Source organism: Gobio gobio, assembly GCF_949357685.1.
Source record: "Gobio gobio genome assembly, chromosome: 16".
NCBI lineage: Eukaryota > Metazoa > Chordata > Actinopteri > Cypriniformes > Gobionidae > Gobio > Gobio gobio.
The window spans coordinates 46,463,683-46,479,146 of NC_137109.1; the positions used below are offsets into that span (position 1 = coordinate 46,463,683).

Sequence of the window (15,464 nt, forward strand, 5' to 3'; positions counted from 1 at the left end):
CTGGCACCGTGCTCTTTGTAACATCTACCATAAATTACAGATTCTATTACTTGATTTGTACGTCTTGCTCCAAATTGTAATTTAATTTTGAGTTGTTTTGTAATTATTATACAGTATAATATTTTTATATGTAAAATCAGTGTAAATTAAAGACAGTATACCATGATGTATATTTTTTCAACTTTATTTTTTTTTCACATTAAAGTCACAATTATAAATGTCCACAAATAAACTTCAGTAAAGTCATATCCTCAGCTCTTTCTGTATACACAACCAATAGATATTTATCTGGTTGTCTTTGTGTTTCCAAGAGGAATGCATGTAAATGAATGCAAATTAATAATGTCATTTTCCAGACATACACCGCAACCAAATGCCATTCTTCCCCTTGGGATGATTATTGACACAGTCTCGCTGTTTTCAGTGTTGTTATTATATTATATATTCCACAACAAAGGATACTTCTGGAACAGTTTGGATATATATAGGTTATGTCAATACTGAGGAAACAATATAAATGTGCTTGTCTTTGACATAATGATTGGCCTACAAGTGATTATTTTGGGCTAGCATAAAGTTTATATTTTTTTAAACAAGGAAATTGTTACCAAGTCAAGTTGGTGGTGGCCTTTGCTCTTCATAACCTTTACCCTCATTTAGAAGATGGCTCCATTCCCTCTCTACAAGCTTGTGCAGACACCAACACGATAGTAATTTTTATCTATGGTGTCTGTTAATGCTTGAGAAGACTCTAACATGTCCTGTGATAAATGCCTGCGCCTCAAAATCATTTCTTCATTCCGAGCCTCACAGATGGGTTCATCCGCAGCGAGTTCCCTAGAGTCGTCACTCTCCTCCACCCCCATGTCTGGAATGGATTCTTCCAACTCCACAGAATTGCACTCCCTGGTGTCAACATTTTCTATAAAAATGGGGGAATCCAACAAGTGTGTTGTAGCGGCTGTTCACAGAATTAGATCAATGAGTCGCAGTCAAGGTTTATGAACCACTGCTATCTGCTAAACTAGGCTTTCATATTTACATGCTTTCTTGATTTTAATGCGCATTAATGATGTGAGTTATTTTAATCTATAGGTGAACTATTCCTAAAGAATATTTCCTAAATTAATTCTAGGATTTTACACTTTATTACTGCAGTTGCAATTGGTTTGAAACAGTACATGAGCTTCACCTGGTGCATTTCCTTCATCCTGGGGTTCAGCCTGATCATCCAGGTCATCTGGCTCATTGAATTCTTCTTGTTGTATATACGTCTGAAGCAAGGAAAATACTGTGTGAAAAATGTATAGTACAGTAGATAGATGGACGGATAGATGGATGGATGGATGGATGGACGGATGGATGGCCTAGATAGATAGTAGTGGCAATTAATTTTGCTTTATGTAAATGTAATTTATGTGCTTGCATGACAACAAACATCTGATCTTAGGTGAAAATTACTGTGTGCCATTTCAAATGTCAGCTGAAAGTGTCTTTGCAACCAAAGGTGTTATATGTCTAAATCCTGCTGTTTCTTAGAAGTGGCTCCTCTGTCTTGGACCAAGAGAATAAGAGATGTTTTTGTCTCCTTATCTTCAATCGACATAACAGGAAAACAGCAGGGTGAGAGGTGTGAGAAGTATATTAGGCAGCCTGCACTGGGTGAGGCTGCCGCAGAAAACTCTGATGTCTGTATGTGAATGGCCTTCTTGCTAAAATAAAATACTTTGAAGACAATTGGGTTTGGTTTTCACTGCAGTCTCACCACTACATAGATATTTTTATACAACGATAGACAGACAGACAGACAGACAGACAGACAGACAGACAGACAGACAGACAGACAGACAGACAGACAGACAGACAGACAGACAGACAGACAGACAGACAGACAGATAGATAGATAGATAGATAGATAGATAGATAGATAGATAGATAGATAGATAGATAGATAGATAGATAGATAGATAGATAGATAGATAGATAGATAGATAGATAGATAGATAGATAGATAGATAGATAGATAGATAGATAGATAGACAGACAGACAGACGATCGATAGAACGACAGATAGATAGATAGATAGATAGATAGATAGATAGATAGATAGATAGATAGATAGATAGATAGATAGATAGATAGATAGATAGATAGATAGATAGATAGACAGACAGACAGACAAACAGACGATTGATAGAACGATAAATAGATAGACAGACAGACGATAGATAGATAGATAGATAGATAGATAGACAGACAGACAGACAGACAGACGATCGATCGATCGACAGACAGACAGACGATCGATCGACAGACAGACAGACAGACAGACAGACGATAGATAGATAGACAGACAGACAGACAGACAGACAGACAGACAGACAGACAGACAGACAGACAGACAGACAGACGATCGACAGACAGACAGACAGACAGACAGACGATAGATAGATAGATAGATAGATAGATAGATAGATAGATAGATAGATAGATAGATAGATAGATAGATAGATAGATAGATAGATAGATAGATAGATAGATAGATAGATAGATAGATAGATAGATAGATAGATAGATAGAACGACAGACAGACAGACAGACAGACAGACAGACAGACAGACAGACATAGACAGACAGACAGACAGACAGATAGATAGATAGATAGATAGATAGATAGATAGATAGATAGATAGATAGATAGATAGATAGATAGATAGATAGATAGATAGATAGATAGATAGATAGAACGACAGACAGACAGACAGAGAGATAGACAGACAGACAGACAGACAGAAAGATGATAGATATACAGACAGACAGACAGACAGACGATCGATAGAACGATAGATATATAGACAGACAGACAGACAGACAATCGATAGAACGACAGATAGATAGATAGACAGACAGACAGACAGACAGACAGACAGACAGACAGACAGACGATCGATAGAACGATAGATAGATAGACAGACGATCGATCGACACAGACAGACAGACAGACGATAGATAGATAGATAGATAGATAGACAGACAGACAGACAGACAGACAGACGATCGATCGACACAGACAGACAGACAGACAGACAGATAGATAGATAGATAGACAGATAGATAGATAGATAGATAGATAGATAGATAGATAGATAGATAGATAGATAGATAGATAGATAGATAGATAGATAGATAGATAGATAGATAGATAGATAGATAGATAGATAGATAGATAGATAGATAGATAGATAGATAGATAGATAGATAGATAGATAGATAGATAGATAGATAATTTTAGAACCGCGCACCTTTCCAGGTTTCCTGCGACTACTCAGATTAAACTGCAGGAAGCTGAGAACGCTGATCAAACTGAGGAAAGTAAAGTTACTCATCACTCCAATCAGTGCTGACATCAGGGGGAAGTGATACAGCAGGTACCTGTGCAGATCAGAGAGACATGCCTGGGTGAAGAATACTAGGATTTTATTCTTGAGTAAATCTCAAGAATACACAAACACAAACCTGATGCCTGTAAAGTGAGCAAAGATGTAGAGATGTGCTCTGTAGATCTGAATATTCTGGGAATGGATTTCAATTGCAGCACCAACAATGGGTTTGTACTGAATGGAGAAAAGAGACAACTTTACAGAGTATGTGGTTTGTTCCACAGCTCATATACTGGAGGACTTTTTATTTCCACTATAATAAAAAAAAAAATCACTTTGTGAAGAAAATGTGAAGTTCTTGTGTATACTAAAATCTGTGGCACAATGTGTTGTGGGTGGTTGTCAGTGCGTTGCTATGCAGTTGCTAGGGTGTTCAGAATCATAACTCACAGAATCATCTTTGAACTCAGAGTACAGCTCCACTATGATTGACTGTTTCTGCTCCGATGCTCCTGTTAACAACATGGGGGAGAAGACCAATGTGCCCAGAGTCTGAAGAAGAGAGGAGCGATAATGGAGCATCGCCTGAGAGATAGAGAGAGAAAAATGCGAAAACACAGCTGCAGCATTGTGAAACAAGATGTCCTAAATGGGTTCAGAAAGCGCATGAAGCTTATCTTGGAGAACCTATAGTTTGCAACAGTTACTTAAAGGGATAGTTCATCTCACAATGAAAATCTTGTCATCATTTACTCAACCTCATGTGGTTCAAAACCTGTATGACTTACCTCTATAAGAGAAAGCACCATAAAAGTGGCTCACATGACTTCTGAAGCTAATTTATTGTAAACGTTTTTTTACTTGAATGACTTGAATGTACGTATATATTTTGTTCTAGTACACAATTCATTCCCAAAGAAAATGTCCAAAATTAGTTCATATGATACATATGACTTGTGTATTATATTCCATGTCTTCTAAAGCCATTTGATATAGTAAATAATGTAATTGTAAATGTAATTGAGTAAATAATGTCCAGGTGAGTAAATGCTTACAGACATTTAACTTTTTGGGTGAACTATTCTTTTATGTCAAACATTAAAATAATTTATACTACGGGGCAGACATGTTCACAAGTCCCTGCGGTCCAAGTCAAGTTTCAAGTCTTTGAGGTCCAAGTCCAAGTCAAGTCTCAAGTCTTTGAGGTCCAAGTCAAGTCAAGTCTCAAGTCTTTGAGGTCCAAGTCAAGTCAAGTCTCAAGTCTTTGAGCTCCAAGTCAAGTCAAGTTAAGTTAAGTCAAGTCTTTGAGGTCCAAGTCAAGTCTCAAGTCTTTGAGGTCCAAGTGAAGAGTTTCGTTGCAAAATGAGATATATCCATTTTGAGAAATGTTGGTTATTTGACATTATTATTTAAGACATCAACAGTGAAGTTCATTCACAATTTTTTGTACATTAAACTATTACTTGAGCTCAGTGAAGGCCAGGGACACAATATTCTTCAAATCCAGGATATTTTTTATTTAATTTTATGTCCATAAATAGTTCATAAATAAGTCAAAAACCATGCCAAAATGCAACATATTTATCTTAACATTGTCAAACATCTTAAATTGGTTAAAAAAACCAATACATCATTAAATATATGGAATAGTATATACAAAGATTGATTAATAATAATAAGATTCCGAGTTAGTTTTGGCCAGAACATACACAACATAACTATTTTTTTTTTTTTTTTTGCAAAACGCTATATCCACCTTAGGCTATATTCTACTACTGTAATACCATTAAGAAAAGCTAGTGAATCAATGTTATCCTGGTCCACTTTTGAAGCGTTTTTATACATTTTTGTGAAGTTGAAGGCTACATCTTCATCTGACAGTTTGTCGGCATGACACAGACCAACATTACTCGCAGTCGCACGATGACCACAATTCATCTTTGAATGTTTTCCCTCCCCTGAATGCCTTGCCCGTTTGTCTTCTCCCTTTGATGATTTTCTTTAGATGCCTTCCTCTTTCTCCCAACAGCAGCTGGAATGACCGGCTCCAATCCGTCATCGAAATTCATAACGTTAGCTTGACTCTGAAGCTTTGATTCTCTGACTGACAGACAGCTGTTGATCAGTGACGTAGCCTACGTGACTGACAGCTCGCATACAGTATAAACAATTAAATGGTAAATGTTTAGTTAGCCTATTGAATCCTCTTTTTAAAAATATGTTTTTTGTTTTGATATTATCGTTAAATCACTGAGCAAACTCGGAGCACTTCACCGGCGGTGACTCTCTCCTCGCGTGACATCCTGAGCTCGCGCAGCAGAACGTTCTATATCGCACTTTGTAAAGAAACTGGGCTGGCGGATATCGCGTTTTGTGAAAAAATACATTTTGTAGTAGGCTTAAAATGTACATTTTTAAATCTTATTAATGGCAGCAATTCACACATAGATTAAGGTACATCTAAACAGTGATTTCCAATAATAAAACCCAAATGTCAAAAAATGGCGTTTATCGCGTTTTGCAACCGAACTCTTCAAGTCAAGTCTCAAGTCTTTGAGGTCCATGTCAAGTCAAGTCAAATCAAGTCAAGTCAAGTCAAGTCAAGTCAAGTCAAGTTAAGTTAAGTTAAGTTAAGTTAAGTTAAGTTAAGTTAAGTCAAGTCTCAGGTCTTTGAGGTCCAAGTCAAGTCAAGTCAAGTCAAGTCTCAAGTCTTTGAGGTCCAAGTCAAGTCTCAAGTCTTTGAGGCCCAAGTCAAGTCAAGTCAAGTCTCAAGTCTTTGAGGTCCAAGTCAAGTCAAGTCTCAAGTCTTTGAGGTCCAAGTCAAGTTAAGTTAAGTTAAGTCTCAGGTCTTTGAGGTCCAAGTCAAGTCTCAAGTCTTTGAGGTCCAAGTCAAGTCTCAAGTCTTTGAGGTCCAAGTCAAGTCAAGTCAAGTCTCAAATTTTTGAGGTCCAAGTCAAGTCTCAAGTCTTTGAGGTCCAAGTCAAGTCAAGTCAAGTCTCAAATTTTTGAGGTCCAAGTCAAGTCTCAAGTCTTTGAGGTCCAAGTCAAGTCTCAAGACTTTGAGGTCCAAGTCAAGTCAAGTCTCAAGTCTTTGAGGTTCAAGTCAAGTCTCAAGTCTTTGAGGTCCAAGTCAAGTCTCAAGTCTGAGTTCCAAGTCAAGTCAAGTCTCAAGTCTTTGAGGTCAAGTCAAGTCAAGTCAAGTCTCAAGTCTTTGAGGTCCAAGTCAAGTCAAGTCTTTGAGGTCCAAGTCAAGTCTCAAGTCTGAGTTCCAAGTCAAGTCAAGTCAAGTCAAGTCTCAAGTCTTTGAGGTCCAAGTCAAGTCAAGTCTCAAGTCTTTGAGGTTCAAGTCAAGTCTCAAGTCTTTGAGGTCCAAGTCAAGTCAAGTCTCAAGTCTTTGAGGTCCAAGTCAAGTCTCAAGTCTGAGTTCCAAGTCAAGTCAAGTCAAGTCTCAAGTCTTTGAGGTCCAAGTCAAGTCAAGTCTCAAGTCTTTGAGGTCAAGTCAAGTCAAGTCTCAAGTCTGAGTTCCAAGTCAAGTCAAGTCTCAAGTCTTTGAGGTCAAGTCAAGTCAAGTCTCAAGTCTTTGAGGTCCAAGTCAAGTCTCAAGTCTTTGAGGTCCAAGTCAAGTCTTAAGTCTTTGAGGTCCAAGTCCAAATCCAAGTCAAGTCTCAAGTCTCTGAGGTCCAAGTCTCAAGTCTCTGAGGTCCAAGTCTCAAGTCTCTGAGGTCCAAGTCAAGTATCAAGTGTCTGAGGTCCAAGTCAAATCTCAAGTCTCTGAGGTCCAAGTCAAGTCAAATCAAGTCTCAAGAACTTTGAAGTCCAAGTCAAGTCAAGTCTTTGAGGTCCAAGTCCAAGTCAAGTGTCAAATCTTTGAGGTCCAAGTCCAAGTCAAGTCTCAAGTCTGTCCAAGTCCAAGTCAAGTCTCAAGTCTTTGAGGTCCAAGTCCAAGTCAAGTCTCAAGTCTTTGAGGTCCAAGTCAAGTCAAGTCTCAAATCTGTCCAAGTCCAAGTCAAGTCTTAAGTCTCTGAGGTCCAAGTCAAGTCAAGTCAAGTCTCAAGTCTGAGTTCCAAGTCAAGTCAAGTCAAGTCAAGTCTCAAGTCTGTCCAAGTCCAAGTCAAGTCTCAAGTCTCTGAGGTCCAAGTCAAGTCAAGTCTCAAGTCTGAGTTCCAAGTCAAGTCAAGTCAAGTCTCAAGTCTTTGAGGTCAAGTCAAGTCTCAAGTCTTTGAGGTCCAAGTCAAGTCTCAAGTCTTTGAGGTCCAAGTCAAGTCTCAAGTCTTTGAGGTCCAAGTCCAAATCAAAGTCAAGTCTCAAGTCTCTGAGGTCCAAGTCAAGTCTCAAGTCTCTGAGGTCCAAGTCAAGTCTCAAGTCTCTGAGGTCCAAGTCCAAATCCAAGTCAAGTCTCAAGTCTCTGAGGTCCAAGTCAAATCTCTGAGGTCCAAGTCAAGTCAAATCAAGTCTCAAGAACTTTGAGGTCCAAGTTCAAGTCAAGTCTCAAGTCTTTGAGGTCCAAGTCAAGTCAAGTCTTTGAGGTCCAAGTCCAAGTCAAGTCTCAAGTCTTTGAGGTCCAAGTCAAGTCAAGTCTCAAGTCTTTGAGGTCCAAGTCAAGTCTCAAGTCTTTGAGGTCCAAGTCAAGTCTCAAGTCTTTGAGGTCCAAGTCAAGTCTCAATTCAAGTCTCAAGTCTTTGAGGTCCAAGTCAAGTCTCAAGTCACGTCTCAAGTCTTTAGGGTCCTAGTCAAGTCAAGTCTTTGTTCTATTTTTAGCAATATTTTTTTTCAGCTAGTTGTTATAATTAACAGTGTATTGAACTATCAAAACAGATTTATTTTACTTTAAAATTGCATAATAAAGCACACAAAATATATAATGTAGTCTTCCAGTGAGCGCCGGCGATAACAAAACCTGTGAATAGACAAGCGTTACAGTAAACGACACAATGAAGGACATTTCCATCTGTGTATTCCGTTTGTGGAAATTAGTCGGACAGGGTCATAAATTGCGTTTGAAAGTGTTCGTGCAATCCAGATGCTAATTAATTTGGTAAATCTGGATTATATACATGTGTTAGCAAATAGCCTACTTTGGAAAAAAATATGAAAGGGACATGGAAATATGTACTTCTTGAAAATGGACCGCAAGTAAGCCTCTGCTGCTGTGCAACACCACAGTTTCCCTTTGGATTAATTGATTGCTTTTCAAATTAAATGACAAAGTTTTGTAAGGTAAGGTGTGACTATATTGTTACTATTTGTTGCTAATTTATTTAACAGCAGTTTTCTAATGGGTGATGAATTTGCGTGCCTTCAGATGCGTCACGCGCTCGCTGGCTTGGTGTGTTTAGAAATGTTTTGTGATATTTGCTGCTGCAGCCCATATTTGTGAATGAATGAGTAGTACAAGGTGGTGTTTTCGTGCTGTCATGTGGGGTAGGAAATAGAGAAAGCAATCGGGAATGCCGGCCCAAAATACAAAAGTCCAAGTCTTCAAGTCCAAGTCAAGTCTCGAGTCAAGTCTCAGGTCAGTTGTTCGCGAGTCCAAGTCAAGTCATTAAATTCAGGAACACTGAATTAATGTCTTCATGGAAAGACTGGGTGATTTATGAAGTTGGCTTGTCATACCTATATGGGTATGTATTTTGATGAGAAAATGGCACCTTTGGCCATTGATTCCATTGGGTCATTTATCAGTCACAGATACTGTATGGACAATCTGACACAATACGGCTCAGTTTTTCTATATATCTTGCTCTGTCGAGCGGCAAAAGTGATTCTACACAGGCTAAATTGGGTTAACCCATAGACCGTAAAAAAACTCATAATTTACTCACCCTCAAGTTGTTTCAAACTGCTGAACACAAAAGAAGATATTTGGAAGAATGTCGGTAACCAAACAGTTGATGTGCCCTATTGACTTCCATAGTATTCTTTTTCCCCATACTATGGAAGTCAGTGGAGCCCATGAACTGTTTGGTTACTGACATTCTTCCAAATGTCTTCTTTTGTGTTCAGCAGAAGAAAGAAATTAGACATTAATCAATGGCTCAAGCTTCCGTTAGCTCTAAAACAAAGTTTTGGAATTTGCAATGGAGGCTTGGGATGAGATGAGTACGAAATTAGAGTGTTTTAAGAAAAAAAAAACCTGACAAATGTCTTGAAATATAACATAGGAACAATGTCTTGAGGTATACTGGTCCATCGAATTAATAGAAAATGATGCATACCCGCTTCGCGTCGTGGCCGCATTACCACCTCGGGTGTGCATTATTTTCTAATAATTCAACGTCCCGTCGTCAATTATTACTTACTTGATTGACAACTTTTATCATAAAAACACATTTTCATGTGTATCACTGTTTCCTAGTTCATGCACTTACAGCACGTGTTGATACGTCAACAATCTTTCCAGCTTTAGAATAGGGAGCGATTTTCACTAGGAACATTCCCAGCTCCTGATTGGCTGGAGACTCTGGCATTTCCAGTTGTAGTGTGATCTGATAGGGCTGGCCGTACGTCATTACCTGTAGGCAGGAAAGAGAAAAGCAAAAAAAACAGCATGGAATATGAATATGGAATATGAAATGATATAGCCTACCAATCAAATTTTGTAAATATGCCACTGTGCACAATATGCAAATATTCTGGAATCTCCCAATGAGTGCACGCTATGTGCAGTAAACAAACTGAGCCCACTGTACAGCACTGAGAAAAACCAGAAGCGATGTCTGACATGATTTTGAACGTCTTTCTTTCTTATTTGATCAAAACACCAAAAAGTCATTTTTGCACGAAATTGGACTAAGATGTTATATTTTTATCATAACTAAAAACCACTGAGATAAACATGCAATGTAGTGAGGTCATATGACAACAATGCAGCATATGCTGGTGTTTGAAATACTATCGCACAGGCCTACTTTGCACAGTTTCACATACTATAAAGAATAATAGGCCTGTATTGAACAGTAAGCAAGTAAGAATATAGCCTGCTTTTGTCATTCATTTTCTCATTTACATAAACTCAGCAATAAAAGTTAACCAGAAAAATCATTAATTTGAAAGGATATTAAAAAGTTTAAGGATTAGATCAAGGATGGTCACCTGATGTTTTCCATTTTTCAGTAAAGAGACATTAGCCACAGGGAAAGAACACATAGGGTGATGATGAGATGGACAATCAGTCCTGGAGATCAGAAACACATTTGACATGAACAAGCAGAATGCAGACATCAAAAAACGATGTATGTAGGCTGATTCTGTGACATTTCAGCATCGATTTCACCTTATAAAGCCTACTTTCTACATTTCTAAGGACTCTAAATGATCAACGTGTCAAAATTTTGCTGAAAAATGTGGTACACAATCTACTACATGGCTTCTGTCATCGAATTGATAGTTCATACTTTTTTAGCAACAAGTAAAACTGCCCCCCTTCAACTTGTGATTCACGTGTCTTTTGTATGACTTACCTCTATAAGAGAAAGCACCATAAAAGTGGCTCATTTTTTTTTTCAATTGTACACACACACAATTAAAACTACATAACTTTGCTCATAAAACTAAGCTTTGAAATATAATTGTATATAGAGTGACAACTGATATTTCTGTGTTTTATGAAAGTAGACTCATTGATTTACATTTCAAACTATCAGAATTTCATCTTACTTTTCATCCATCTGTACCAAATTGCATATTTTTGCTCAGTTTGGGTCTCTTAATTAAATTGAGCTGTTTTTTCCTTAGGAGAAGCTTAGGAGAAGCTCCACATTCTCCTAAATTATACTACGAGCATAAATGGAATTTGCTTTTAATATATATTTTGTCTAAAGTTAATAATAACTGTTCCATTAAAGGGGCACTTCAGTGCTGGGAAGATGAATGTGTATTTAAACTGGGTCATTTATGTAGTAGAAATGTGAAATAATTTTTGAATTTGGTGCCTTCTAGACTGAGAAAAGACAGTACATTTATTTTTGTCTCATGTGGATGAAAGACAACAACTCCCAGAATGCACTTGCTTCACTGCCCTACGAGGCCACTCCCAAAGCCACGGCTACTGGTTACATCTCTTGCCCACCGTGGCACCGCCCCACCGTCATTTTGATTTTCATAGTAATAAAATAATTTCCTTCAATTAGAGAATAAACACTACAATTAAAAACTGAACGTGTCTTTTCAATAAAGTGTGAGTGAGCCAAACTAAAGTCACGCCACACACGCAGCAGGAGTCAGATTTCATTCATCACGAGAGAAGAGCTGAGCAGAGCTGAGGTAAGCGCGGCTGTCATTTATGACACGTGTCCAGTCTGTCGCGTTTTCAGATCATGCCTATGGAAGCTAGCCTAGGAAAACCCAGACAACTTCCGGCAAATTTAGATTTACTCTGCAAGTAGTCTGGCAAAGAGCCCATTCAAGCCCATTTCTAATCCCTAGAAATCGCGGCACCAATTAGAAACGTTGGGGCGGGCTTTACACGATGATGACAGCGCAGCGACGTTGAAGCAGATTTGCCGCCGTGGAGCATCACTCGTTCGAATCAGCTATCGCGTCTGTTTTAAGCGATTTAAACTTTTCATTTTCGTTAAGACCCGAGCAAAGAACAACACTCGAAGCCTTCATATCTGAAAAAGATGTTATCGCTGTCTTACCGACTGGATTTGGCAAAAGTCTGATACCAGCTTGGCCCTTTGGTGGCTAAACGAATGGGTCTTAGCGAGAGCCCTCTGGTAGTGTTAATGTTTTACAAAATATAGTTTTAAGTCCTTTTCAGGTGAGAATGTAGTTGTTTCAAGCTCAAATCTGTGGTTTATTTATAAAGAGAGCGCCTTTTTAAAAATTTTATCTGCCGTTTTCGGAGTTGTGAACTCCAGTGGTTCAGCGGCGCTCAATCGCTCATTAACCCCCCACCGAGAGGCGCCTTTCCTCGGCCAGTCCTTCTGCCGCCTGCCGCTGGCTCTGATGTCTCTGTAGTGGTTAAACATAAGATATGATTCGTCTCGTCTTGTGTAGATCTAACGGCTGATCTTTGCTCTCATTAATCTATAATTTGTTCCCAGACAGATCGTTTTGTCTGAGGGCAAAGTGAAGTTTCATAACTTTATATTTTTACGATATTAAACTTTACCGTTGTTGTCTCCTAGCGCTGACTTTGACTGAATTGCTTTATTTATTGTATAGCTTCTTATACCTTTTACTTTTAGAATTGCTATTGATGATCACACATAAACTGACATTTAACAAAAAGAGACTGTGTTTTATGTCATTTATTACAGTGATAATCATAGCCTATATTATGCCTATATTATGTGTGTGTGTTTTTTTTTATTGTAAACGAAAAGAGGCTGGGTTTTTTTATATTTAGTTTTGTTATAAACATGCATTGAAGATAATATGCATTGCCTGCACTACATATACAAATATATACCGAGTGATACTGTCAAGAACGCTGCTTGTCCATTAGCATAGTAGGCGGACTAGTGTCCTCCCGTCCTCGGGAGTTCGTTCTCTGGAGTCAAACTTGGCAAGTCACGGACGCAAGTCAGAAGTTTGCGTACGAAATATGTCATAAAACACCACTGCCTCATTTCATAAAAAAAATTAATTTAAAAAAATCTTAAACACGAATGTGGTTCAGGCAACGCGTAGCTAGGCCTACATTGATTATCTTATATATTTATAATAAAATTGCTTTTCGTTTACATTTTAAAAATAATATATTAAACATTAATATGTGGTTTAGGTAAAGTGACCAGATTTCTGAAATGGAAACCGGGGACATTTCCTATTTGAGAACACAAGTACAGACAAGAACGCATATTGAGAAACGGCCAGAGTCTCAGCTGTTTCTCCGTCGCTCTGCATACGTCATCTCCCTCATCGCTCTGATTGGTTTTAGGTCTATCCAATTGCGCCGAGAGGCATTTGAGCGACGCCCGTTGGTGACGCCCCTTTGGAAATGATTTGTCTATGAAGCTTTGCCAGACCATAACTCAGTTACTACTGAGAATGGTCTGGTTTTAACCAGGCTATACGGAAGCTTAACTTTCAAAGGAATTCATTGAAAAGTTGAAACACTCACTTTGCTCCGCACCGCTCCGTTATGAATGCCCGACCTATATCTCTCTCCTGTGGGCGGGTTGATAACATGCAGAACAGCTCCTACTACTGGCTGTAGTCTCTAGCCTCTGGCCAAAAAAATCCTCAGATGACGCAAAATTACGATATTTGCATCATCTGAGGATTTTTTCCAGAAATAAACTGCATAATTCTCTCGTCTCAGGGGGACATGAGGGGGGAAAGTACCATAATTCGAATATACTACCGGGTTTCTACTGATACAAAGCCTAATGCTAAATCACTGAAGTAACCCTTTAACTATTCCCAATAAATTATAACCAATAAACTGATCCATTTAAATAAATGCGATGATTTTAGATCAAAATTAGATCATATGCCAGACTTTACAGTTTTAAATAATAAACAAACAAAAAATAGACACAGTGAGAATATAAACTTATAAAATGTAAAATATGGATATCATATATAACCTAGCTCAAATAAAGTTTTATTAAATAAAGAGTTTACAGTACACTGAGATCCCTGGGTTTTGATTGCAGATGTTGGCATTTTATCAAATCTGAGTAGTTTGAGATTTTCTCATCTGAAATGTGAGATTATTAGGGCGCAAATGCTTTTATCTGAGAATCTGAGAAACATATTTAATGTGTGTGTGTGTGTATATATATATATATATATATATATATATATATATATATAATGCATATAACCATTTTGTGCTTAAAACATGAATAAAGATATTGTAAGTGGTGCAAGAAAAAGGTGTTTCCTTGTAAGAAGATATCTAACATAGTTTAATGAGGTTTATGCTTAAAACATAAACAAAACTGATCTAGTTTATCATTGCATTTATACTTTATACTTTAAAAACGGATCATCTCACCTGTAGAAGAAGTGGACAGGTGTGATGAAATTGGCTGTGGGCATAAAGGAATAATAGAAACTGCCGTAGAGGAACAAAGCCACCCAGAACAACAGCAGAATCACACAGATCAGAAGAGCTATTTCCAGAACCTTCTGTCTGACCCGCACCAGCAGCACAGACACCCTCTCCAGGATCTGGACCACCAGCCCGTTGATTTGAGGTCCCACATCTTGAACACCAGAATCCTCTGAACTGAACTCGTCCATACTGGGGTGCATGTTCATCGAGATTTACTTGCTTTTGCGCTGCTATCTCAGAAATGTCTTTCACAACCACTTCCTCTTCCCTTTCGGTTTCAGCTGTGTTCCCCTGTTCTCACTGCTTAATGTTTGACCATCTACAAAAATAACACACCAGAACCTTCTTCGTTACTCAGAAAAAACGCTCACCACCAGAATTGAATCTCCACTTGAATCTCATCTCACTTGAATCTCATTTCTCACCACCAGCTCATGTTCTCATTTTCGAGTTCTTTTCCTCTGCCCTTGAAGCTCTGACGTCTGACTTTGATTCATCTGAATCAATGAACAAGCTCTTTTTAATGAATGTTTCTGCTGTAATGGACTGTGATACTGTTGGTTCCTGGAAAAAAAAAACGGACCGTCTGAAGAACAGCTGGAGTCCAGTGGGACGACACTGGGACTCATGACCAGCATGTGAGGCAAAGGACAAGGAGAGCTGTTAGGAAATACAAGGGGTATGAAATATCCAAGACGAATCCTTCTATTAAAAATATGTGTATCTTGATGACCTTGCAGTACAATTGGTAACAGCCAACCAAGCAAAAACAGCAGTCATTTTGTGAGAATAACATGTGGCCATGTAACTGCTTTGCAAGGTTGGATACACAACAACACTTCAAGATTAGCATGCAACCACAAATCCATTGGATGCACACAAGACACATGCAACTTCAAAAGCACAGTAGCTGAGGACAATGCGAGGCAACGGGTCTGAGCTTGTGCTTGTCACAACTATGTAGTCTATTGGACTCCTATATGAAGCTAAAAAGTTTTGCACATAAAAGTAAAAACATAAACAGGAGATCTTGTTTACAAACCCCAAGTTTAGCACTGTGTCCCACATGAAGT

General features: G+C 38.3%; 1 protein-coding gene across 2 annotated transcripts; it reads right to left on the reverse strand.

Annotated features, from left to right (window-relative positions):
* Positions 1 to 195: 195 nt before the first annotated feature.
* Positions 196 to 15,018, reverse strand: bscl2l (BSCL2 lipid droplet biogenesis associated, seipin, like). 2 transcript variants are annotated; one of them, XM_079838420.1, is made up of 9 exons: positions 14,817 to 15,018; positions 14,332 to 14,710; positions 10,473 to 10,554; positions 9,749 to 9,892; positions 3,831 to 3,965; positions 3,517 to 3,614; positions 3,303 to 3,432; positions 1,193 to 1,274; positions 196 to 922 (listed from the first exon to the last, which is right to left on the reverse strand). In XM_079838420.1, exons 2-9 carry the CDS (start codon positions 14,595 to 14,597, stop codon positions 681 to 683), a joined length of 1,179 nt encoding a protein of 392 aa, XP_079694546.1. In that variant the 5' UTR covers positions 14,598 to 14,710; positions 14,817 to 15,018; the 3' UTR covers positions 196 to 680. The 2 variants fall into 2 exon arrangements, with proteins under 2 accessions (XP_079694546.1, XP_079694545.1); XM_079838419.1 differs by having other exon boundaries at positions 14,332 to 15,000.
* Positions 15,019 to 15,464: the final 446 nt, after the last annotated feature.